Source organism: Terrapene carolina, unplaced genomic scaffold (assembly GCF_002925995.2).
Source record: "Terrapene carolina triunguis isolate 2854851 unplaced genomic scaffold, T_m_triunguis-2.0 Scaffold85, whole genome shotgun sequence".
Classification (NCBI taxonomy): domain Eukaryota; kingdom Metazoa; phylum Chordata; order Testudines; family Emydidae; genus Terrapene; species Terrapene triunguis.
Genome location: NW_020664436.1, coordinates 19,711,604 through 19,737,392, shown reverse-complemented (window position 1 = coordinate 19,737,392; position 25,789 = coordinate 19,711,604). Strand labels below are relative to the sequence as shown.

Below are 25,789 nucleotides of genomic sequence, written 5' to 3'. Positions count from 1 at the left end.
TGATCATTCTCATAAAAAGGTGGATCTAGAAGTTTGACTGAGCAGCTATACTTATTAACTTCAGTCAGAGCAGTTTCAGGTGCATGGTGGATAATTTAAATCTTTTTGGGGCTCAATCTTACAACCTTTACGCTTCTGAGTAGTCCCAGTGAAGTCGTTCAAGCTAATTGTTTTAATAGGGGCTACGTATGTGAATAAAGTGTGAAGGATGAGGCTCTTTTATTGTCCCAACACAGCTTTAAGCAAACATTTTTCTGTGAAAGAGAGAGAAGTAGGGATGGATGGGGAAATAAAGCTCCGTTATCCAAAATTCCTTTGGGAGCATGTATGTAAACTGGTTTTATTTTCTAGCAGCTCAAGTATCTGATATTCTAGCAATTTGCTCCCAAACTCTTTTCTATATTCTTTTAATAGCCAAAATTTTATTTCCCCCTTAGAGACAGGATTTGAAGCTTGAAAAAGAAAATAATTACTCTGAAAAGCAAATAGTTTAAGGCCAGGCCAGACTACTACTTGCAACTTTGTAATTAAGAAAAGACTAATAATTTTTTATTATTATTTATTTTTTTAGAAGTGTAGCATCTACTTAGTTGAAAGGAAATGATGGCACTTTAACAGCACTCAGTAGCTATAGCAGCATAGCTGTTAGGTTAAAGGAAATAATTCCTTTAAAAACAAATCCCAAAACTTTCTTCCTACCTTACTGCATTCCCCTTTCCAACTCTTTAGGAGATAAATGTCATTACTACTATGAGTTAGAAACACATTTAGAATTTAACGTTTAAAAAAAAAATTAGTTGTCATGAGGAATCCCAAACACTTTCAGGAGCAACTAATAATAACTCATTGAATGATGATCAGAAATGCAATGAGACATTTTAGTTCTACATGGGCAGCTGCTTTAAATATCTCCTCTTTGTGGGGGTTAAACACATTGTAATACTCTAAAAATATTTCTCAAGGTCTCCCCAATGCCTTTGGAGGTTATGACGAAACCCCTGAAGTGACTGCCAAGCATATAAAGGTAGGGAATATTTCTCATGAATGGGTTTTACCTGTCACAGTAATAGTAACATGGTTGTCTCTGCATTTACTTTATGCAGTCTTACTGTAGCACTTTGGTTCTCAGGCAACTATCACCTGGGTATTTAGCTGGGTTCTGTTTTGTATGTTACAAACACCACTTTTCCCCAGCAGTTTATAACCAGTGTGTTGAATGGTGATACTTGCTGACACAGATCAGGAGAAACTTCTATTTAATGAATTTTGAAACCCTAAGTCATTCTGGCTTTTTTTCCCGCCCATTAAGTTGCAGGAAGGTTGCTTAGCTTGTTGTGAGATCTGTTGATCAGGTGCTACAGATCACAAGCATTTGCACTCTTTTTCACTCTCTCACTCCCTCTCTTTTTGGAAATAATTCATCACATAAGAGGGCAAGCTAACTGAACATAAATCTGAGTGGTTTTTTTGAGTTCCTGTGCAGGAAACCTGCAGTGAGAAAGAAGCTCACTTAAGTAACTCTAGCCTAAGTTAATGGTTTCCAGCCTTTTCCATCCCCTCCCATCTAGCAAAGACCCTCTTATAGAGCAATAAAGGAAGGGCAGAGTGGTTACAACCCCCTGACAACTGATCCTGACCCCCAGGTTGAGAAACCCTGGCCTGAGTTGGCAGGCAACACAAATTACAACAGTTGGAAATCTTGGTTTCCAAGGGGATTTTCCCGCTGATGGAGGAGGAAGCTAGCTATTGCCTGTTAACTGTCAAGTAATCAAAATAAAACTGAATTGGGTTTTGTGTATTATCTTGTAATATACAAGTGCTTCAAAACAATTTGTAAAATAAGGAGTTAAGTACCGTGCAGGCAAACCGAGCAGCCTTTATGCACTTGGCACTATCTTGCACAGTCATAGCATTTATAACCACTTTTGGGAGAGGAAGAGCAGTCCATGACACAGGTTTTTCCATTGCTCGCTCTGCAAAGTGCTATTTGACCTTTACTGTCCACCTGAGACTAGAAGAGGGGTCTGGGCTTTAAAGTGTCAGCAGGCGGGCAGTATCTGAAGCAATGTGGAACTTTGGCCTTGTGTGTTTATTTTCAAATGCAGGTGCCTAACTGTAGACATGTAAATCAACACTTAGCTTTAGACACTCACATTTGCAAATTTGGTCCACAGCTTTTAGGCCAGAGACAAGAGGGTTGCCATACTAGCATCTGGGAGTGAATAAAGTGAAAGGAATAATAAATGTTACGGGGAAGTAATAGTATTGAAACCAGAGGGGTAAAATTCAATGGACTTCTTTGAGTTGGGTTTAATTCAGTAACATTGCTTCATTTTGTTTTTATTCTGGGAGCTTTAGCTTGCTTGATATTTGGAGAATATAGATTTTCTTACCTTCGTTTTTGTGAATTGCCTGTTATTGGATGCAGTTATCAACGTGAAACTAAATAATCTTTTCCCTGCACACAGAGCTTTGCTTTGGATGGTTTGGTCAACATAGTTGGAGGTTGCTGTGGTACCACTCCAGCACATATCAGGTAACTTCACAGGTCATGTTAGTCTATTCAAATGCACAGGAAAGGAAAATATCCCTATTCCTCCAAACTGGAGTTCCATGATTTGTATTAAGACCTCTTCACAAAAAGAATAAGACAACTCACTTGAGATCGAGCTGCTGCAGCCTGTGGGGCAGAAAGTGCTGTGCTCCTGCATTAGTAGTCTGTTGTTGCGGGGACTGGAGGGTAAAAACAAGTGTAATACACCTGGTCCCCTGTCTCGACTAAAACTGTTCCAGAATAAAACCCTGTCTTTTCCTTTCCCCTCCTCTGCTGTGCTGCTCCTCTAGATTTTGTGTGATAATACTGCAAAGCTGCTTTGAAGGGAAAAGGAAGAACGAGGCAAAGCCATGGCAAGGATATGGGAAGGTTAAAATGACAGTCCCATCTGGTCGGGAGAAATGTTTCGGTACAGCCCCACTAGAAATAGTAATTTGGAAGACTTCCTTCCTCCCTTTATTCCTTCAGCGTACACAAGAGGCAGACCCCCTCTCCCATGGGGATAGGGAAAAGCTAACCCTTCTGAGCCATTGTTGCTCTGATGTCCTGTGTGAGTGCAGGAGGCATGGCACGTTGCCCTCAGTTGATTGCAAAGCCAAGAGAGGGAAGATGGACATGCTGTCATAGTAGTTGTGTTCATCCTGGGTCGCCTCAGGGCCATTAGGAGAAGCATCCCAGCTCAGAGAGTTAGTGAAATCTGTCCCTTGTTGCTGCTACACAACAATCCATGTTCGAGAAGTCAGGATTTTAATGGGAACCTCTGGGGCTGAGCAGTAGTGTGGAGAATCTCTCTGTCCACCCATAAGTAAGGCTAAGATTTTGTCATGGTTATTTGTAGTAAAAGTCACGGACAGGTCATGGGCAATAAACAAAAATTCACGGAAGCCGTGACCTGTCTGTGGCTTTTGCTGCTGCAGCTCCATGGTTTCTCCTGCCACCATGGCGGCTGGGAGCTGTGGGGTTCCCCCACTCCTCCCGCGAGGCTGTTGCTGGAACCCTGAGGAGGCTGTTGCCCATCGCTGGAACCCTGCCGGGGCCCCGCTGGCTGCCAGCTCTAGTCCCACGGCCCCCGGGGCTGAAGCAGAAAACTTCACAGAACAGATTCCTTGACTTCCCCATGATCTCCATGACATAAGTGTAGCCTTACCCATAAGTAAATGTGTCATCTGGTGGGGGTGGTGATCTCCCATTTTGTATCTGATAGAAGTCTTTAGCTCCATACACTTACTACAATTTGGATATAACATATTTCTGAAGAGCATTTATTTTTGCCTTTGGCTACCCAAAATGAAACGTATTATTACTCTTGTTTGGCAGGGCTGAATTACAGGGGAGAGGGGTATCTCTTTCTAGTACATTTCATTTGAATATTACACAGAGGATTTAGATTTTAATTAAAAATTTGTATTCTTAACTCTGGAGCTTTTTCTTTCCTCCTTCTGTTATTCAGGGAGATTGCTGAAGCAGTAAAAACATGTAAACCTCGTATTCCCCCCTCCTTCGTTTCAGAAGGGTATATGCTGCTGTCAGGTAAGAGAGAGCATAACAGCTTGAGACTTTCGTCTTGTGACGTACTGAGTTACTGCTCTCTAGAGACCAGAAGAGATGGCCAAGATCCCAACTCCATAGCCAAATACACCAGGTTCTGAAAGTTGTGCATGCAGATCCAAAGTTCACAGCTTGGGCCCATCTCGAGTTACAGCTAAAGAATTAGTGAAACTATCAGCTTCACAATCAGTAGAAATGTCTCTTAGACCTGACCTACGCTGGCCTCAGTCTTATTTAATAATAGCCTATGTATTTTTCACCAGTGGATCTCAAAGCACTTTGCACAAAAGGATAAGTGTGCTTATCCCCTAGTGCAAATGGAGAAATTTAGGTAGGCCCAGAGAGGTGAACTGATGTGCTGCAGGTCATGTGGCAGGTGAATGGCAGAGCCAGGAATAGAAGCCAGGTCCCCTGATCCTAGGGAAATGCTCTGTTACTGTATCATGCTGCTGGTTCAGGTTTATAACACTGTTTGACTGGTGAGGATGGAATTAGCCCATGGTAAATCTGAATCTAGAATGTGGTTTTTGACTACAGTTTGGCTCTATACACACCAGCTAGCCAAAACCCTCTGTAAGTCTGGGGGCCAACTCTCTAGCCAGGGCATCATATAACATTTGCAACAGTAGCAAGATTTCAGTTCTGTCTCTTCAGGGTTGGGTTTGATTTCTACAAACCAAAGCAATTCAACATACAGTAAACAAATCAGGTCTTAATCTAGGGTCTGCAACAGGAGCCTACCTGCTCCCAGTAGGTCTTACTCTCAACTGAGCTGCTTGTTGTTGTCCTTTTATCGAAGACCTGCAGGGTATTGCCTGATCTGGGTTCAGACCCACTGCTGGGGATGTAGCGAATTAGTCACAGACTGGGAGCAGTGATGTCAAGCCTGACTCTTAAAGGGCCATACCACCTTATGTTTCCTGTGTAATGGGAACCTTGTTTGATATATTTCTTAAATCCAGCTGTAAGGCCAATATAGAGTATTTGGGGCCAAAAGCTTCTGAATATTTTTTTTAATGAATTGGGAAATTTTTAATTGGACAAATTAGCCATTGCCCTTTGGGAGTCAAGAAGTAAGTTACTCATCATCCTTGTTGGGTACATTTCCAAAGTGATAGCAGAAGGATTTAATGTCACAGTATCAAGTCACATGAAGGTATTTGCATGTTTGGAAGTAAGCCCTGTCCTCAGCATTATTAATTAATCTTATTGAGGAATTAATATTTTATACCATTTATCATTATTTTAACGTGTGGTTCTCATAACTTGGGACAGTGTTTTCAAGCTTGGATGCAGTTAGCTTAATTTTCAGAGGTGTTGAGCATCATCTGGTTCCATTGACTTGCTTCCATGTAAGTTGCATTTGATCACTGCCTCTGAAACTCAAGCCAGTTATTCAGGTGCCTAAAGTTTGAAAATTACAGCTAGGACTGGTTTATTTTATATGGTGTATAGTGCAACTACAAAGTTTAGAGGCCCCACCTTGCAGCCATTCCACATGCAAAACCCCATTGGTGTAGATGGGGAGGGATGTGCCCAGAAGAACTACAAGATCAGGATGCTAGAGATACATATATGAGGGTGTGGCTGTGTAGAGTTCCTTTCTTCTAGAGGTTGTCTCCCATCAGCATACTCGTGCGGTGCCCCACCTACGCCAGTATTTTCTGACCCTTTGTCTACATTGTAAAGGAGATACAGCTGCTAGAGCCTGCAATTAAGAATTTTGCTATTGAAAGAGATTTTGTCCATTGCCATGACAATTTAGCGGACGAAATTATGTATTTCCAATTTCAGCTTGATAAATTGAGGATGTACATTTCCACAGATAAACCTGGCCTTATCTCTTGGACTGGCAATAAATTGCTTATTCTCTACAATGTTTCCATTTTTTCCCTGCATTTTTACAAATGTTTTCTAAAATGTCCCTTTAAGGTCTTGAGCCCTTCAGGATTGGCCCATACACCAACTTCGTTAACATTGGTGAACGCTGCAATGTGGCAGGATCAAAGAAGTTTGCTAAGCTTATCATGGCAGGCAACTATGAAGTGAGCATCCCATTTAATTTAGGCTTCTAACACTACTTTTTCTAAACAATTATACGGTTACAGTATTTTTCCATTACATTGCATTAGTAGTTACTTATTAAGTCTACATATAGCCCTCCTCCCATACCAGCTATAGGAAGGTAAAATCTCTTTAGATTTCCTGTTTTTTCTCATTGCTCTTCCTTACTTAGGTTCCTTGCTGAGCATAACAGCTCTCGATGAATCCACAGTTAGGGTTTTGCCAAGTGCTTTGTTAGCTAGTGTTATTGAAAAATCTGTTTCTCCTATAATACTGGTTATACAGCCAAGGAGAAAATAAATAGAAAATAAATATTTCTTGATTTATGCTGTATCCTCAGCAATCTGGAGCTAGAGATTGAAGCTGGTGGGAGGAGGGAGATGGGGAGGTTTATAGGAAAGGTGCCCAAGAAAAGTTGGTCACTACAACTTAGAACAATGCCAGCTCAAAATGAAAAGACAGAGGGGCAGATCCTCAGCTGTTGTAAAATGTCATAGCTCCATTGAGGCAAATGGCAGTATGGTATTTTTATATCACCTGAAGATTTGCCTCCAAAGAATGTGGTTCTACTATTTCATGCCATCGAAATAAGAGCTTTCGTTGGAGTGAGACCTCCTAAAATGTAACAGCTGAGTCTGCCATAAGATGAGGAAAACTGAACCACAGTTTGTTGGGGCTGTGAGAAATAGAAAGGTGTTTTGCTTTTGTTTTGTTTTTCCGCCCCCGAGATCAATCAAGTGACAAAAACAAAGCAAACAGACATAAGCATTCAAATAACAGAAGAAGGACTCTAATATTTCCCTCCTAACACACACACACATTGTTTTGCAGCTTAATAAACATGGAACAGCCTCCAATAATGAAGAATATATGGTATGTCTACACAGCAAAGAAAAACCCTGGCCTGCTCAGGCTCGTTTCATTGCTGTATAGACTTCCGGGTTCAGGCTGGAGTCTGAGCTCTGGGACCCTCCCACCTTGCAGTGTTCTAGTGCCCAGGCTCCAGCCCAAACCCAGAAGACTACACAGCAATGAAACATCCCTGCAGCCTGAGCCCCATGAGCCTGAGTTGGCTGGCACGGGCCAGCCGCTGGTTTTTCTTTGCTGTGTAGATATATCCTTAGAGGCGAAGAAGATTTTAGTTTATGACTTACAGGTCCTTACTGTAGTCCGTCCCAGGAGGCTATTTTCCTGTAATCATTTGCAATCAGAACTGATTGTGACCATGTAAAGCTTTGATCTTTTAAATAAAACACATTGCTAACTATGTTTAAAATTTAAGGCACTACCAGGCCACTGTGTCAAAATCACCACATTTTTGCAGACAGAATGACATCAGCTTTGCATTACTAATGATTTCTGGGTTGGTATATTCATAGATTCCCAGGCCAGAAGGGACCATTTTGATCATCTAGTCTGACCTCCTGTATAATACAGGTCATAGAACTTCCCCAAAACAATTCCTAGAGAATATCTCTTTTAGAAAAACATCCAATCTTGGTTTAAAAATTGTCAGTGATGGAGAATCCATCGTGACTCTAAATTGTTCTAATAGTTAAAAATGTACGCCTTCTTTCTGGTCTGAATTTGTCTAGCTCCAACTTCCAGCCATTGGATCTGTTAGACCTTTCTCTGCTAGATTTAAGAGCCCATTATTATGTATTTGTTCCCCATCTAAATACTTACGCTTTAATCAAGTCACCCATTAACCTTCTCTTTTTGTTCAGATAAATAGACTGAGTTCTTTGAGTCTGTCACTATAAGGTGTGTTTTCTAATCCTTTAATCATTCTCATGGCTCTTCTCTGAACCTTCTCTAATTTATCAACATCCTTCTTGAACTGTGGACACAGGGTGGGACACAATATTCTAGCAGCATTTGCACTAGTGCCAAGTATAGAGGTAAAACAACCTCTCTACTCCTTGAGATTCCCCTGTTTTATGCATCCCCAGATCACGTTAGCTCTTTGTCACACTGGCAGCTCATGTTCAGCTGATTATCCACTCCCCCGAAATCTTTTTCAGATTCTCTGCTTCTCAGGATAGTCTCCCATCCTGTAAGTATAACGTACATTCTTTGTTCCCAAATGTATACATTTACATTTAGCTGTGTTGAAATGCATATTGCTTGCTTGCGCCCAGTTTACCAAGCGATCCAAACTGCACTGAATCAGTGACCTGTATTTTTCATTATTTACCACTCCCCAAATATTTGTGTCATAGAATCATAGGACTGGAAGGGACCTTGAGAGGTCATCTAGTCCAGTCTCCTGCACTCATGGCAGGACTAAGTATTATCTAGACTGGGGTGGGCAAACTTTTTGGGCCAAGGGCCACATCTGGGTCGGGAAATTGTATGCAGGGCCTGGGCAGGGGGTTGGGGTGTGAGAGGGGGTGTGGTGTGCAGGAAGGGGCTCAGGGCAAGGGATTGGGGCAGAGGAGGGGTGCGGGGTGTATGAGGAGGCTCGGAAGGGGGTTTGGATGCAGGAGGGGGCTCAGGGCAAGGGATTGGGGCAGAGGAGGGGTGCGGGGTGTATGAGGAGGCTCGGAAGGGGGTTTGGATGCAGGAGGGGACTCAGGGCAGGGGTGCAAGAGAGGTACAGACTGCGGGAGGGGGCTCAGGGCAGGAGGTTGGGGTGCAGGAGGGGTGCAAGGTGCAGGCAGGGGGCTTAGGGCAAGGAGTGGGGGGGGGGGTACAGGAGGGGTTTGAGCTCCGGCCTGGCACCGCTTACCTCAAGCGCCGCCGGGGTGGCAGCGGCGCGCACCGGGGACCTGTCTCTGGCCCCGCGCTGCTCCCGGAAGCGCTGCGGCCCTTGGGGGAAGAGGGGCAGAGGGCTCTGCGTGCACTGCCCTTGCCACGCCTCCAGGTACCTCTCCCGAAGCGCCGATTGGCCACGGTTCCCCGTTCCCAGCCAATGGGAGCTGTGGGAGGCAGTGCCTGGAGGCAAGGGCAATGCATGTAACCTTCTGCCCCCCTGCTCAGGGGCAGCAGGGACGTGGTGCCGGCGGCGTCGCAGGCCAGATCCAAAGCCCTGTGGGGCCAGATCCGGCCCGCGGGCCGTAGTTTGCCCACGCCTGATCTAGACCATCCCTGACAGGTGTTTGTCTAACCTGCTCTAAAAAATCTTCAATGATGGAAATTCCACAACCTCTCTAGGCAATTCATTCCAGCGCTTAACTACCCTGACAGTTAGGAAGTTTTTCCGAATGTCCAACCTAAACTCCTCTTGCTGCAATTTAAGCCCATTGCTTCTTATCCTATCCTGAGAGGATAAGAACAACAGTTTTTTACCACCCTCCCTGCAATAACCTTTTACGTACTTGAAAACTTATCATGTCCCCTCTCAGTCTTCTCTTTTCCAGACTAAACAAACCCAGTTTTTTCAGTCTTCCCTCATAGGTCATGGTTTTCTAGACCTTTAATCATTTTTGTTGCTCTTCTCTGGACTCTCTCCAATTTGTCCACATCTTTCTTGAAATGTGGTGCCCAGAGCAGGACACAATACTCCAGTTGAGGCCTAATCAGCGCAAAGTAGAAGAATTACTTCTCGTGTCTTGCTTAAAACATTCCTGCTAATACATCCCAGAATGATGTTCGCTTTTTTTGCAACAGCTTTACACTTTTGACTCATATTTAGCTTGTGGTCCACTATGACTCCCAGATCCCTTTCCGCAGTACTCCTTCCTAGGCAGTCATTTCCCATTTTGTATGTGTGCAATTGATTGTTCCTTCCTAAATGGAGTACGCTTCAACTTGTTGGATCTTGAGTCTTAACTTCCACAGTTTCCACATGGCGGACCTGGTATCCATATGAAACTTTAGCTTGTGTGGAATTCCTTCTGGTCCTCTTCTCTCTGGTGGTCACAGCCTGCCTATTCTCATCTGTTTCCAGCAATGTGGAATGCTGCTGACCTCTTGCCTCTGGTGGTTATCAACTGCCAAGACTCCTCACTGACTTTCTCTCCAGTTCTTTGGTGGCCAGTTCTATTCGTCTTTGATCCTTTCTTCTTTCCCAAACCTGGCTGTCTAGGAACTGCTCACCTTCTCTGATTCCCAGGAGCAGTTCATCTTGCCCCCCCCCCCCCCCCCCAGACTGCAAATCTTTTCTTCCAGCACAGCCACCAACTTGCACTTCATGCACAGGAAATCTCTTTTGGCTTCAGGCAGGAAAGAGAATGTGGCCACATCTGTTGCAGGTCTCCACCACTGTTCCATCTCTGGCCACTTTAATATCACATGTAGAGCTGGAATGAGAGCCTTTCTCACTCCCACTCTTAATTCCCTCTGATACGCCTCTGTTTGTGGCTCTCGGGTTTCCCTAGCAAGTGACTTTTTATACCAAGTCTGCCTGTGTAGCTCAGCTCAGCTCCATCCCTCACCATGCAGGAGCGATTAACCTCTGAGACTTCAAACAGCTGGGCTTCTCAAAGATCCAAGAGTTACAGCCTCGTGACCTTTTACAGGGCACTGATCGAAGCTCCAATGATTTGTAGGAGGACACCTACTTATCTTATGTCAACAAAGGAACCTTTATAAAACTAATCAGAAAAGGAGATGCTCTCATTTTGATAATCTACAACATAGGGTGAATTCAGAGAGCTTTGTTTGGGAAAGTGAAATAATGTCTCTACCATGACTAACTCATTTGTTCCGCTTATTCATTTTAAATCCCTTCTTTAGGAAGCTCTGAGTGTAGCCAAGGCCCAAGTTGAGATGGGAGCCCAGATTTTGGATATCAATATGGATGATGGAATGCTGGATGGGCCGAGTGCTATGGCCAGATTTTGTAACTTCATTGCTTCGGAACCTGACATTGCTAAGGTTGTACTTGATTCATCCCACAGCACATTCAGTCAGATTTCTGATATGTGAATCACAGTTCGGTAAAATGTTGATACGGATTGTTATGTTTAGTAAACAGAAAATGTGTGTATTTAGTTATCCTCCACTAGTTTTGTGATGGGAAAGGCATCAGAATTTGGGTTCTTTCCTTCCCTTTAGAATAGTGTCACATGTGCTAAGTGGCATGCAGCAGATGGCCTTCCACGGAAACACAGATTTTAAGCACACTCCTTCTGAACTGCATTGTCTTTTATTGCCAACTCAAAGGCATGCTGCATTTTTCCTTTGGTTGGCAGAGCAGAATATCAAGTCCTTTTTAAAACCACTATACACAATATAAAGTGGCAGTAGCGTGCTGTGCTTAGCAGCGTTCTGATACGTAAATCTCATCTGTCTGCAGAACAAAGGTCCAGAGTTTGCTGTAGACATAGGAACGTTCTCCTAGATGATACTAAAACCTGCTGATGCCAAGCAATTTGGCTTTCTAAAAACCAATACTTGCATGCTGGAAGATAAGCGGGGGGAGGAGAGCAGGGAAGAGAGAGAGATATCTCTGTATAATGTGCATGTTATGGAGGTACCATAGCAGCTCTGTATTTAGAGTTGCATTGAGATTTGTACTGAAAGCAAGTATTCTGGGTGCTATTTTGTTTGTAGATTTCTCCTGTTTTTTATTCCTTTCCTTAAGCAGGCTTGAAAACCTGATGAATATTGTGTTTGCTTTTCCAGTCTTTTGTTTAAGTTGGAGGATGGTAGTCAGGGAAAATTTGCTGCTAATTTGCACTTCCCCTCTTTATCTTTCTGCTGGATTCAGGTGCCGTTATGCATCGATTCTTCAAATTTCTCTGTGATTGAAGCTGGCTTGAAGTGTTGCCAAGGGAAATGCATTGTGAACAGCATCAGCCTGAAGGAAGGTGAAGATGATTTCCTGGAAAAAGCAAGAAGGATTAAGTTGTACGGAGCAGCTGTGGTGGTCATGGCTTTTGATGAAGTGGGTCAAGTGAGTGTCACTTTCTTATTATGTGACAGATTTCACTTTTTGAGATGACAGGCTCCTTATTCCCATAGGAGGAGGAGGTAAAGTGGCTGTGTAGTTAGGGTCAAATACGATTAGAGGCCTATACAATCTTAGTAACCCTTGGTTTTTTTTTTTTTAAACTCTGATCTAGAGATGTTTTTGACCCTGTTGCCCTGATTGTGTTTAGAGAGCACTATATCCATGTGGGTTAGTCTATTTGAAACCACTAGGTTGATTGAATTGAATATACCACTCTATAAGAGTGACAGAATCAGACCTGAGCTACTTATAGGGCAGCCCCAGGCCCCAGCATAGGAGGCCAAGGTCTGCCAGTAGTAGCAGCAGTATTGGTGTGCCACGAGGCCATGCCACCTGTACTAGATGATGATCGCGATAGTGGAGTAGGCAGGAATTTTATAGCAGGGATATACATTTTCTGTTAAATTCTATAGTACTTTTCCACTTCAGGTTTCCAGTTCAGAAATTGATTGGCATATGGATCAGAGAGAGAACTAAGCTCAGATCTATTTGTGAATTAGTTTTGTTCTTCCCAGAGCTGTGTTAGGTTTTGCTGCGATGCTGGAAATGGGGCCCATACCAGAACCGTGTAGTCTCTCTCTCGATCTAACCTACCTTTCTCTAATGGACTGAACAAAGACCCCTCAGCTCTGAACGCGCCTAAACTTGGACTTAGAAACTCAAAATTTCATCTTTCCCAAGTTCATGGTGTTCAAATTGGTAACGGATTCATGAGAGACCTGCAAACTTAGCTCTGGAGCTCTGGTTCTATCCTGTCTCTGTGTTACACAGCAGAAATGCTTTCTTTTCATACCCCCTTGTTTATTTTTCCAGGCCACAGAAACAGAAACTAAAATTGCAGTGTGCACCAGAGCTTACCACCTCCTTGTGAAGAAAGTGGGCTTCAATCCAAACGATATAATTTTTGACCCCAATATTCTGACCGTAGGGACTGGAATGGAAGAACATAACCTGTATGCAATTAACTTCATCAATGCAGCTAAAACCATAAAAGTGAGTTTTTTTGGCTGTTGCTGTGGTGTTTTACTTCATGCAGATCTACTTAAAAAATCCCAGTGCTTCACAATAATTTACTTCCTAAATTAATAATAGTGGCGTACTCCTGTGAACTGCAATAGTTTCTCAACACTGCTATGCTTCCAATAGGAAACATTATACATTATGTAGTGCTCTAAATTTAGCTCAGTCCATAAACTGTACCATAAATATATTGGTATTAATGAAATGAAGTAACATTCATAAAATGTCAGCACTCTGGCCAAAAGGCCCCACTCAAGACATGTGAAAGCTGACTCGTTTAATTAAGTTTAATTATTGTGACTGGATTATAGCACACTCAAAAACCTGACCTAATGTAAGACTTTCTTTACTTTTTATTTAGTCACAATACACCTGTTGGGACAACCAGGGCATCACTTGTATAAAGCTGTGTCACCCATTCTACCTTTACATTTGAGGGGGCAATGTGATGGGTTCTATTTGTTGCCAGCCCATGCAAACAGATTCTATTTGAGATATTTTCTGGGAGTTGGGCAGGCAGCACCCTGTCCTGGATCAGTTGAACCCAGAAAGGCTCTCCAGTTGCCAGATGAGATTTGGGATTCCAAGCTAGCCCAGTGTACTCCCGTGGCATGTCTCTAGCTTTGTGTGTTAAGGCACTTTTGGCAGTGGAAGCACTGAGAATGGAGGAGCTCTTCCAGGTCTAGTTGTTATGGGAAGTGGAGGTGGGTTAGTTGTCCCCCTTCCCAGAAGAGGGCTGTCAGACGCTCCCTAAAAAGCACAATTCAAGTTAAGAGTGTGTGTGTGAAGTGTGGAGACAGCCTGCTAAGAGAAGGCAGCTGGATGCTGGGTATGTGAGTAGCAGGGCAACGATTGATTCCCTTTGGGAAGACAGTGATTTGGGGGGTCCATTGTTCTTTCTACACTTCCATAGTCTGAGCTGTTCAGAACCACAGTTGCCCAAAACCTGACCCAGATATTTAAAAATCACAAAATAATTCCAAAACCTGGGAAGTGCTGGCAGTCAACAGGTGTGCGTGTTCTGAGGGATGGGTGACTTTCAGGTTTAAAATAGAAGAAATGGTGGATTCTCTGTCATTTGAAGTCTTTAAATTATGATTTGAGGTCTTCAGTAACTCAGCCAGAGGTTAGGGGTCTATTACAGGAGTAGGTGGATGAGGTTCTGTGGCCGGCAATGTGCAAGAAGTCAGACTAGATGATCATGATGGTCCCTTCTGGCCTTAGTCTGAGTTTCTCAGTTTTAAGGAATTAATGAATTCATCCATATCCAAGATGCATGGTAATTAACTTTTTGTCCCAAGTGCTAATCCCATAAACAAACCTCTAGTAAGGGTATGTCTACACTACGAGAGTAGTTCGATTTTAGTTAAATCGAATATGTGCAATCGATATTAGAAAGTCGAACGTGTGTGTCTACACTAAGGACAGTAATTCGACTTTGTCAGTCCACACTGCCAGGGAAAGCGTCGACATTGGAAGCAGTGCACTGTGGGCAGCTATCCCACAGTTCCCGCAGTCCCCGCTGCCCATTGGAATTCTGGGTCGAGCTCCCAATGCCTTCTGGGTAAAAAAATGTGGCGAGGGTGCTTTTGGGTAACTGTCGGCATCCGTCAGTCACTACCGCCCTGCCTCCCTCCCTGAAAGCGCCGGCGGGAAATCAGTTCGCGCACTTTTTGATCAGTGACAGCGCGGACGCCACAGCACTGCGATCATGGATCCCGCTGCGACCATCGCTGCAGTTGTGGCCGTTCTCAACACCTCGCAGCTTATCATACACCTTTCCCTGAGGCAGATGCAGAGAAATCAGGCGAGAAGGCTACGGCACCGCCGTGAGGGCCTGAAGTCGGAGAGTAGCACAGAGCTGTCAGAAACCACGAGCCCCAGCGCCCAGGACATCACGGTGGCAATGGGGCATGTGGATTTTGTTGAACGGCGATTCTGGGCCCGGGAAACAAGCACGGACTGGTGGGACCGCATAGTGCTTCAGGTCTGGGATGAATCCCAGTGGCTACGAAACTTTCGCATGCGGAAGGGGACTTTCCTGGAACTTTGTGACTTGCTGTCCCCTGCCCTGAAGCGCAAGGACACCCGCATGCGAGCAGCCCTGACTGTCCAGAAGCGAGTGGCCATAGCCCTCTGGAAGCTTGCAACGCCGGACAGCTACCGGTCAGTCGCGAACCACTTTGGCGTGGGCAAATCTACCGTGGGGGTTGTTGTCATGCAAGTAGCCAAGGCAATCGTCAAGGTACTGCTGTCAAAGGTAGTGACCCTGGGAAACGCGCAGGCCATCATAGATGGCTTCGCCGCGATGGGATTCCCAAACTGCGGTGGGGCTATAGATGGGACTCACATCCCTATCCTGGGACCGGGCCACCAGGCCAGCCAGTACATCAATAGAAAGGGCTACTTTTCAATGGTGCTGCAAGCACTGGTGGACCATCGGGGACGGTTTACAAACATCTACGTCGGATGGCCGGGCAAGGTTCATGACGCTCGCGTGTTCAGGAACTCTGGTCTGTTTAGACGGCTGCAGGAAGGTATTTACTTCCCGGACCACAAGATAACTGTTGGGGATGTGGAGATGCCTACAGTGATCCTCGGGGACCCAGCCTACCCGGTAATGCCCTGGCTCATGAAGCCCTATACTGGCGCCCTGGACACAGAAAAAGAACTGTTCAACTACCGGCTGAGCAAGTGCAGAATGGTGGTGGAGTGTGCTTTTGGCCGTCTCAAGGGGAGATGGAGAAGCTTACTCACTCGCTGTGATCTCAGCGAAACCAATATCCCCATCGTTATTGCAGCTTGCTGTGTGCTCCACAATCTGTGTGAGAGCAAGGGGGAGACCTTTATGGCGGGGTGGGAGGTTGAGGCAAATAGCCTGGCTGCTGATTACGCCCAGCCAGACAGCCGGGCGATTAGAAGAGCCCAGCGGGACGCGCTGTGCATCCGGGAGGCTTTGAAAGCCAGTTTCAAGGCTGAGCAGGGTACCCAGTGACTTTTAAGTTTGTGGACACAGAAGCAGAACTTGCCCCCGTTTCTTTACCCAGTTGCCGTCGACTATCCTCTCCAATTACATACCCCCTTCACCCCCTTCCCAAAAAATAAAATCTGTTCTGTTTTGTTAATGGACACCGTTGTCTTTATTACTGTTTTCGCGGGAATGTTTTAAACCTGGGACGCAGACTGTGGCGGGGGGCGGGTTTAGGGTTGTGATGCAAATGATGCTTCTAAACTCCAGGAATGACAGGCTCCGCGGTGGTGGACTGGTTGTTTCAACGGAGCCTGCCAGCCCTCCTGGCCGGGACTGCGTGTATGTGTCGGCTATGTGACTGTCTTGCAGGGGGAGGAGGGTTACAGATCCCCTGCTGCGCGGCTCTGTGATGCAGGGTAAGGACCGCTGCATAAGATCTGTACCTGCCCTCCCCCGCCACCAAGTCACAGAGCAACACCACCCCCCCCACCACACAAAACATGAAAACCACCTCACAGACTGACCAGGATAACCAGTCACTGCACTGTATATGTGCCCTGCTGCTGCACCTGCCCCCTGCTAAAGGTGACTGTCCTGTCCAATGACCAAGCCCCTTCCCCCCCCTTCAGACAGACTCCCCTCCAAAAGAAGAGGATGGAAACAGAAATGAACAGAAACGTATTCTTTATTGACAACCGCACATGGAACGGGGAGGGTGAAACTTGGACGGGGTCTTGTGTGAGGCGGGTAGGAAAGGACTTTTCAAATTTTGGGGAATGAGAGCCTTCTAGTGGTAGAGCAGTCCGCAGGGGTGGAGTGAAATTTTTCACGGCCCCTTCCACCCCTCCGTGTTTGGACTTTGGGTGAGGGGGGTATGGGACTTGGTGGCGGGGCAGGGCAGTTACAGAGAGACTGCAGCGGGGCTCTCTCCTCCTGCCTCCGGTCCTGCAGAACATCCACAAGGCGGCGGAGCGTGTCCGTTTGCTCCCTCATTAGTCCAAGCAGCGTTTGAGTAGCCTGCCTGTCCTCCTGTCGCCACCTCTCCTCCCATTCAATGTTTGCCCGGTGCATTTGGGACAAGTTCTCCCTCCACTGTGTCTGCTGGGCTGCCTGTGCTCGGGAGCATGCCATTAGTTCAGCAAACATGTCTTCCCGTGTCCTCTTCTTCCTCCTCCTAATGTGCGCTAGCCTCTGGGCAGATGTGGCTGTGGGAATTGGAAAAAGGGAGTGAATTCCTGAGACAGAGCAATGTATCTGTGAACAGAGAACATAGTCTTTCTCTGTGAATAAGACCATGCAGAGCACCTATCACACGCGCACTGAGGACAAGGTCGAATTTTCGGCCCTCTTCTACAGTGCCTGCGGTCTTGCTGTGGCGAGTTGAGGAGCAGGGCTGGACACCGGACTTTGTCTAGCTGTCAAACATGGTAAGCCGTAGACTTGTGGCCGCTTAAAACTTTAAGAGTGGCACTGGCCTCCTTTCACATAGAAAGCAATGCGAGTCTCTGCTGGCAGCAATTCTGCAAGCATGAACTCTGGCCCTGTCCCACCCCCTCGCGGCTGTAAACCGCGTGGCTGTAAACCGGCGGTTGCAGTTCTGTAAAGGGACGGGCAAGCAGTCCCAATACTAACTTTACCCTACCTAATTCACAGCAGGGAGTCATGCCAGACATCACCCTCCTGAAGGTCTCGGAGAGCCAGAAGGAGAAGATGCTCCGGGACAGCCTGCAGAAACCGGGTCCATTTGCTGCGCTGCTCTGCAAGGCCATGATCCCGGAGTACCTGCTGGCGTTGTGGCAGGGAAACGTGTCCTACCACGGGGGGCCTAATAAGCTCTCCCTGCCCAGGAACCTGCTCATGAGGCTGGAAAAACACCTGCAGGAGGCGTATGAGGAGTTCTCCCCGGAGGATCTCGCCTCTATCCCCGGTTACATTGACCAGTTCTTGGCTTAGGTGCCCTTGGAGGGACAAGTGACTGCAGGGTTTTGGGCACTATAATCATGAAGCGGACATTGTGAAATTTTTTGAAAATGGTTCGGACTACATATTGAGGCGCCCAAAGACAGACTAATCATGATACACTTTGCACAGATTCCCCTTTTGTTTGACTTTCCTGTTTACATGTTTTGAAGCACTTTACCCACTGTTAATATTTTAAATCTTCCTGTTTTGTTGTAAATAAATGTTTACATGTTTTAAAGCACTTTAGCTACTGTTAATATTTTAAATATGCCAGTTATGTTGTAAATAAATGTTTAGATATTTAAAACACTTACTGCTTGATCCTTCCCCTGAATCTGTGTCTGGGGTAACGGCGGGGGACGGTTGGTAGGGGATCTCTGTGAGGGTGATGAAGAGCTCCTGGCTGTCGGAGAAATCAGCGGTGCCAGCGCTGTCGACTGCCTCGTCCTCCTCATCTCCTTCTTCATCTTCCCCGTCCGCTAACATGTCGGAGGAACCGGCCGCGGACAATATCCCATCCTCAGAGTCCACGGTCAGGGGTGGGGTAGTGGTGGCGGCCGCACCTAGGATGGAATGCAGTGCCTCGTAGAAACGGGATGTGTGGGGCTGGGATCCAGAGCGTCCGTTTGCCTCTTTGGTCTTCTGGTAGCCTTGTCTCAGCTCCTTGATTTTCACGCGGCACTGCGTTGCATCCCGGCTGTAGCCTCTCTCTGCCATGGCTTTAGAGATCTTCTCATAGGTCTTTGCATTCCGTCTTTTGGAGCGCAGCTCGGCAAGCACGGACTCATCTCCCCACACAGCGATGAGATCCAAGACTTCCCGATCCGTCCATGCTGGGGCTCTCTTTCTATTGGATTGCACGGCCATCTCTGCTGGAGAGCTCTGCATCATTGCCACTGCTGCCACTGTGCTGAGCTCGCCACGGTGTCCAAACAGAAACTGCGCTTCAAACTGCCCAGACAGGAAAAGGAATTCAAATTTTTCCGGGGTGTGGCCGGTCAGAGCATCCGAGCTCGGACTGCTGTCCAGAGCGTCAACAGAGTGTTGCACTGTGGGATAGCTCCCGGAGCTATTAGCGTCGATTTCCATCCACACCTAGCCTAATTCGATATGGCCATTTCGAATTTAGCGCTACTCCTCTCGTTGGGGAGGATTACAGAAATAGATTTAAAGAGAGCTCTATGTCGAACTAAATGGCTTCCTGGTGTGGACGGGTGCAGGGTTAATTCGATATAACGGCGCTAAATTCGACATAAAAGCCTAGTGTAGACCAGGCCTAAGAGAGTTCTGATTGCAGGGAAATACAGAGGAGTTCTTTGGGGAGAAATCTCCATTGCATTCACTACAGTCAGGTGTTGATTGCTAGTAGGGCCTGTTGGAGAGTAGTATGGATGTGACTCACTGCACTTCCACAAAGCAATCTATTCACAGATCTCCTTCTCCCCCCCCCCCCCCCCCCCCCCCCCCGCGCCATGTCGCTATCTTCCTCCCCCTCCCACAGAGATTTCTATGCAATGAGCAGAGGAGGCAGAATCCTCCTGCACAGGATGTCTGCTGCTTTTAGCATCCCTGCTGCAAACCTTCAGCTTTGCAGCTACTTTTGGCCCTAGACCATGGGTCTTATTAATAGGGCTACAGGTTTGTCACAGTGGTAAGTGTCACTGATCGTGTGATTCCCCCCCCCCCTCCAGTTTGTCCATTACTTTTTATTGTGGCCAGGATTTTTCTTTGTCACTGGGATTTTCTAGGGCAGGAGTGGGGGGGAACCTGTGCCATGGCATGGCCACTTTTGCAACCACAGTCCAGTTTTGGGCAAGCGATTTGGTGGTGCCAAGGCTGGAGGGGGGGCATTGTAGGAAGCAGGCCCTGCCTGCGTGCTATAACGAGAGCCAACAGACCAGAGGGCAGAGCTGGGCCAGCCCCGCAGGATAGGTACCACCACTGCCAGGTGAGTGGGGGATGGGCTTGCTCTGCAACCCCCTACCCTCAGGGGGCAGGACTCCACCCCCTTTAAATAGTGCTCCTGTGACTTTACACCCCATTTACCCTCTCCTTGTGACTTTTACTAAATTTACCATGGCTGCTCCATGAGTTTTGACTAAAAAATACTGTGACTCATCTGCAGCCCTTCCTGTTATTAATAAAAAACCTGACAAACAGGGTGTAATTAATATTTTATGACAGATAATTAATTGACAATTTTTGTTGAGAAAGATAATCTGTGAGTTGTTACTATGTTGGATCCCTTTTCTTCCTGGTTTCTTTGCTCAGTTTAAGGAAAAGTGAACATGTTAGTGTTGTAGAAAGCACAAGTTGTCAGACTTTCATAGTGTGGAACACATCTTGAGAGAGCAGCTCCCCTCCTGTTTACTATTATGTGGAACACCCTTCCCAGTCAAGAACCCATTCATAATAGCCCATCATCCCTTTGGGAACCATGCAAGTTGCTTATGTATTGCTAGGTTGGGTCTTCCTTTTTGTTTCCAGCCTCTTCTACAGACATTCAAGTTCTTCTCTGAAAGGAAGAGCCTGGATAACTGTAGAAGCAGTTGGAACCAAGGAGAGGAAGGGAGGCGCTATCATCCTATGACTTGCCAGCACTGCACAGACCTGGAACAAGTTCTTTGTGGATCATTGGTGCCTCTCCAACTCCTCTTTTGGAATCACTTCTGTAAAGTTTGACCATGCTGATATTTTGATCCTGTTGCTAGGAAACACTGCCAGGAGCTAAAATAAGTGGAGGCCTCTCCAATCTGTCCTTCTCCTTCCGGGGGATGGAAGCCATTCGAGAAGCAATGCATGGAGTTTTCCTGTATCATGCAATTAAGGTATGATGTGCTTTCCGACTACATTATTTGTGCTCCACAGATATGTGGTGGGAAGTTTTATGGGTATTGCTGATGATTTTTTTCTGTACTCTTAGTATGGCATGGACATGGGGATAGTGAATGCAGGGAATCTTCCAGTGTATGATGATATTCACAAGGAACTTCTACAGCTGTGTGAGAATCTGATCTGGAATAAAGACCCAGATGCAACAGAGAAGCTTTTACATTACGCCCAGGTAATGTAAAATAACTTTCAGTGTTATGCTGGGTAAGAAATGGTGTCCCTAGCCTCTGTTTGTCAGAGGATGGAGATGGATGACAGGAGAGAGATCACTTGATCATTGCCTGTTAGGTCCACTCCCTCTGGGGCACCTGGCATTGGCCACTGTCAGTAGACAGGATACTGGGCTAGATGGACCTTTGGTCTGACCCGGTACGGCTGTTCTTATGTCTTTATTAACCTTTTGTACAGAACCTAGGCTGTTGCATCTAAGTGCTGACACACCAGGTAAGATTAAAACACACATTTATGTTGCCTCTGACAGTGAGTAGTAGAAGCTGACACAGTTGGTGTAAGCAGCTCAGTTATTAAAAGCAAATGGAAAAAAAACTGAACCAAATTGAATACACTTTACATCATGCCCTGAAGGTTTGCTACCAAATCAGAGTCCTTCTGACTCCTAAGGAGAGCTTGTGGCAAAGGTACCTTCTGTTGAGACTGTTTTGCCTTTAGAGCAGAATTTTATATTGCACTAGGGGCTAGGATCATTCCGGGAGGTGAAGAGGGCTCTTTCTTTTGCAACTCCAGCCCCTACGTGTCTTTTTGGAGGACAGAGAGCATTTTGTGTGTGCCTGAAAGGTGATCCAGTGGTAAAGGCACTCTAGTGGGACTCAGATTTGCATTCAGTTGCCAGCTGTGCCAGGCTTTCTGTGTGTTCTTGGGCACGTCATTTAATCTCCCTCTCTTTCTCATCTCCCCATCTGTAAAACGGGGCTAAAACTATCCTACCCCACGGGGGTGTTATGTGAATCGATGCTTTTGTGAGAGACTGTGGTGATAGGGACCATATAAGTACCTATCTAAAGGAATATGAAAGGTGCCAAAGTAACAACCCTATAGACTTAAGGTGAAATCCTGGTCCCATTGAAACCAGTGTCAACCCTCCTGTCGATTTCCAAGTTAGTTACTAGGGCACATTATAGAATAATCCTAAACCAGATTGAAGAGCTATTTCTAATGACTGCAGGCCACACCCCTTATTAAAGATGAGGAGGACTACAGGCTTTGTTACTGAAATGCATGGATTGTGTTTGGCCTGTAGGACACAACTGTGTCCATGCCTGCATAAGAACAAGGGCAGTAAATTTAAAATCAATAACAGGAAAACTTTTCTATCCCTGTCGTCCCTCATCCTCATAGCACACACTTTATGTAAGAATGAATACCATTACTAAGGTTGTTTTGTACAATGCTCTTATTCTTTTAATACCAGTGGAGTTACAAGATATCTTTCCTGAATGTGGTGATAAACTTGGGATATTTACAGTATCTGCTGTTGCAGGGAGAAAAAAACCCAACTAGAGCCTTACAATGAGATAGAAGAACCAAAGGGAGTGAAAAGTAAAATAGTTTAAGGGCCAGGTTAACGAAGATATTCTGAAACCTAAAAATTCAGATAGATGCTTTGGAAAATCTCACTAAGCACCTACGTGAGTTAGGCATCTAAATACCTTTGTAAATTTAGCCTGAAGTGGTGGTGGTGGAAGAACCAAAGGGGATTATTTTAAACCAGAAATATCTCTGTCAAGTAGGCTAAATGTCTTAATTTATGGTGGTGTCCCTTAATGTTAAAGGGAATTAATAGCCCAATCAATCCTATTCAACAACCCTCAAGAGGGACCACGTAAGTAGTGTTTCTGCAAGAGGCAGACTTTGAATGCAAATGGAGCATGAAAAGCAGTAACATGGTTGGGTAAAGCAGATGGGCTCTTTCTTCCGGTAAATCTTAACAGCCTCATTCCCTCCACCTCCCCCTGCCATTAGCAATGCACCTTGCCAGTCGCCCAGTGCTGCACACCTGGGGGTGTGTGTGGAGATTTCTTCTGTCAGTTCCACCTCCCCTGGGGGATCAGGTTGCACTTGAAACATGAGATTCATTCATCCCTTGCATAGCTGCAATATTCTTAGGGTGAAATCTTGGCCCCGTCAAAGTCAGTGGGAGTGTTGCCATTGCCTTCAGTGAAGACGGCTTTCCATCCTTAGTGTCCAGAATTATCCTACTATAAAAATCCATTCATAGTGTGTGTCCCTCATTCCCCTGCAGCAGCAAATTCTATACATGAATTACATGCTATGTAATTGTGGGTAAAATTGATCCCATTACTGAAATGCATGGCCAGAGGCCCAGCACATGGTTGTTACTTTTTTGCTCCTTTTTCATCCGTCCACCCCCATTTCTCTTTTTACTGTTTAAACTCTCTAGTTTACCACTTCCCATTCAAAAGTCTTACCCACCCTGCCTCCCTCTTCTATTTGACTACTTCTTGTTAATGTCTCTTCTGCCAAGTTTCTCTTTTCTGGGGATTTCAGGGTGAGTGATGGCCTCCATGACTTACTCATCCTCTCTCTGCTTGACTCCGATAGCCTTCTCCAATCTATAATCATTGTTGCCTGTATCCTGGATCTTATCTACAGCAACAAGTGATTTCCCCTTTCCTAGTCTCCTCTTACTCTGACTTATACTTGCCACTGGTTATTTAAACATTCTCTTCTCTATTTCATCCCTCTGCAAATTGGAGTCTCACTTCCCTCAAGCACTTTTATATCCATATAGATTTGCCATCCTCATGTGGCCTCTCGGTTATCTTTGTTTTTGACCCAGCTACTGTGCTATCTGCATGCTGATAAGAGAACACCTGCTTGTTGTCTACATTACAGCTATCACTGTAGGTAACACTGGTGCAGAAAAATGCTTCCAAGTTTCCGGTATAGACAAGGCATTGAGGAGAGCACTTTGGATCTCTCATCTACAGAAAGAATAAAGTCAGCTGGAGCCAATCTAGTTTCCTCTGTGGATCATCCAAAAGGTTGTGAGGGCCATTTCATGAGCAGGGTAGAATAAGATCAGAAGGCTTATGGGATAAGAGATATAAGGTGGTATAAGGCTTGGTAACTCTGCAGAAAGTCAGTTGAGCTCAATACAAATACATGGTCCTACCTTTAAAAGGCTGCTAATAAACATTCAAAGCAATGGGATGAGATGATCAGAAGTCAATGAAATGTGGGAGTGTTTAGGGCAATTTTTCGCTTTCAAAATGCACCACAGGAACAGTTTGCAGAAAGCAAGCTGACTTGAACCAAGTGCACTGATGGATGTAATGGTCTGTTTCCTCAACCATGCACCTTTCTGGTGGATATTTGTGTATTTAAGAACAAATCCTGCTATGGGACTAAAGCCTGAAATGAGAGAAAGAAAGTATATGTTGGCTATTTTGTTCTGATGAAACTTCCCAACATGAAATAGTTCTGAATGCCTTTTAATTCAAAAGTCATCTGGAATGTGGCATAACATAAACTCTACTCCAGCAGAACTGAACTAATGCCAAATTAATTATTTAGGATTTTAAAATGAATTGTGCACTGGGCTGGCCTGGGATCAATTTAAATTACATTCCTAAGTAGAAACCTAAAGATGAGTATTTTCAGCATGTCTTAATAGTGGTAGTGTTGTTAGAAGTCTTTCTTTTCTTTGTCTATATCTTTATTACAACATATGCTCCTCAGGAGTGTCAGTTTTATTTGTCAGTAGAGCATAAGACACATAGGTCTAAAAACGTTTACTGTGGGACGTGTGTGAAGTTTTTAATTCTGATTCCTAGAAAAATAAAAGACCAGATTCTGAGGTTATTACTGTGTCCTTTACCCAGTTAAATTCCCACTGACTCCAATTCTCTCTCAATCCATTTTAGACTCATGCCCAAGGAGGAAAGAAAATGGTACAGACTGATGAATGGCGGGATAGCCCCGTGGAGGAAAGGCTGGAATACTCACTTGTCAAGGTGAATTTATATAAAGTTACCTTACCTAGTCAAAGTGCGCAGTATGCAGGGATCATACCTGTGGACCACCTGCTGTTACCAAGAGTGTGATATAGTCCTTATGAAGGCCACTGTTGGCTTAAAATTCATAATCTTTCTTGCCTATGTTACTAATAACACAAGTAATTTCAAACAAAGAATATAGTCATATTTAGTTTTCACTGCTTAGACTCTTTGACTTGCATTTTACTGAGCTAGTTGAATGGAGATTGACTGGTCAGCTTCACATCTAATGTTCTGTTTCTAATCCATTTCACTTTTCATTAACAGGATGCTGGTATGTTTGGGTTGCAAATGTGATGAAGAGCAGGGTTCATGTAATCATAAACTGGTTTCCATTGAAACGCTTTAAAAAAGATCTGTATATGTTGGGAATTAGCGCACAATGTAATTATGTAACTTCATGATTAGTCAGTGTTTGGATACATGCTTGTAGACAGTTTACTAATTGGGTAGTAAATAAAGAATAGCCAATTGCACAGAGAAAGTGAATAAGGAAGTGTTATTTACCCCTTCACATAACACAAAATCTAGGGGTCTCCCAATGAATTTAATAGGCAGCAGATTTAAAACACATACAAGGAAGTATTTCATACCATGCACAGTCAAATGTGGAACTCATTGCTTGGGTATGTTGTGAAGGTCAAAAGTATAACTAGGTTAAAAAAAATTAGATAAGTTCATGGAGGATAGGTCAATTAGTGGCTATTAGCCATGGTGGTCAGTGACACCACCCTGTGCTCTGGGTATCCCTAAACCTTGGAGTGCCAGAAACTTTGACTGGATGACGGGATGGATCACTCGATAAATTGCCCTGTTCTGTTCATTCCCACTGAAGCATCTGG

At 45.0% G+C, this 25,789-nt stretch overlaps 1 protein-coding gene across 1 annotated transcript in view; it reads left to right on the top strand.

Moving 5' to 3' along the window:
• MTR (5-methyltetrahydrofolate-homocysteine methyltransferase) overlaps window positions 1-25,789 on the top strand; it is an 86,241-nt gene that overhangs the window by 20,747 nt on the left and 39,705 nt on the right. The window contains exons 10-19 of the mRNA XM_026649663.2: window positions 963-1,024; window positions 2,469-2,536; window positions 4,005-4,084; window positions 6,035-6,147; window positions 10,847-10,987; window positions 11,823-12,008; window positions 12,879-13,058; window positions 20,730-20,846; window positions 20,942-21,082; window positions 24,816-24,905. Of these exons, the coding sequence (XP_026505448.1) occupies window positions 963-1,024; window positions 2,469-2,536; window positions 4,005-4,084; window positions 6,035-6,147; window positions 10,847-10,987; window positions 11,823-12,008; window positions 12,879-13,058; window positions 20,730-20,846; window positions 20,942-21,082; window positions 24,816-24,905 (1,178 nt within the window). The remainder of the gene's footprint in view (window positions 1-962; window positions 1,025-2,468; window positions 2,537-4,004; window positions 4,085-6,034; window positions 6,148-10,846; window positions 10,988-11,822; window positions 12,009-12,878; window positions 13,059-20,729; window positions 20,847-20,941; window positions 21,083-24,815; window positions 24,906-25,789) is intronic.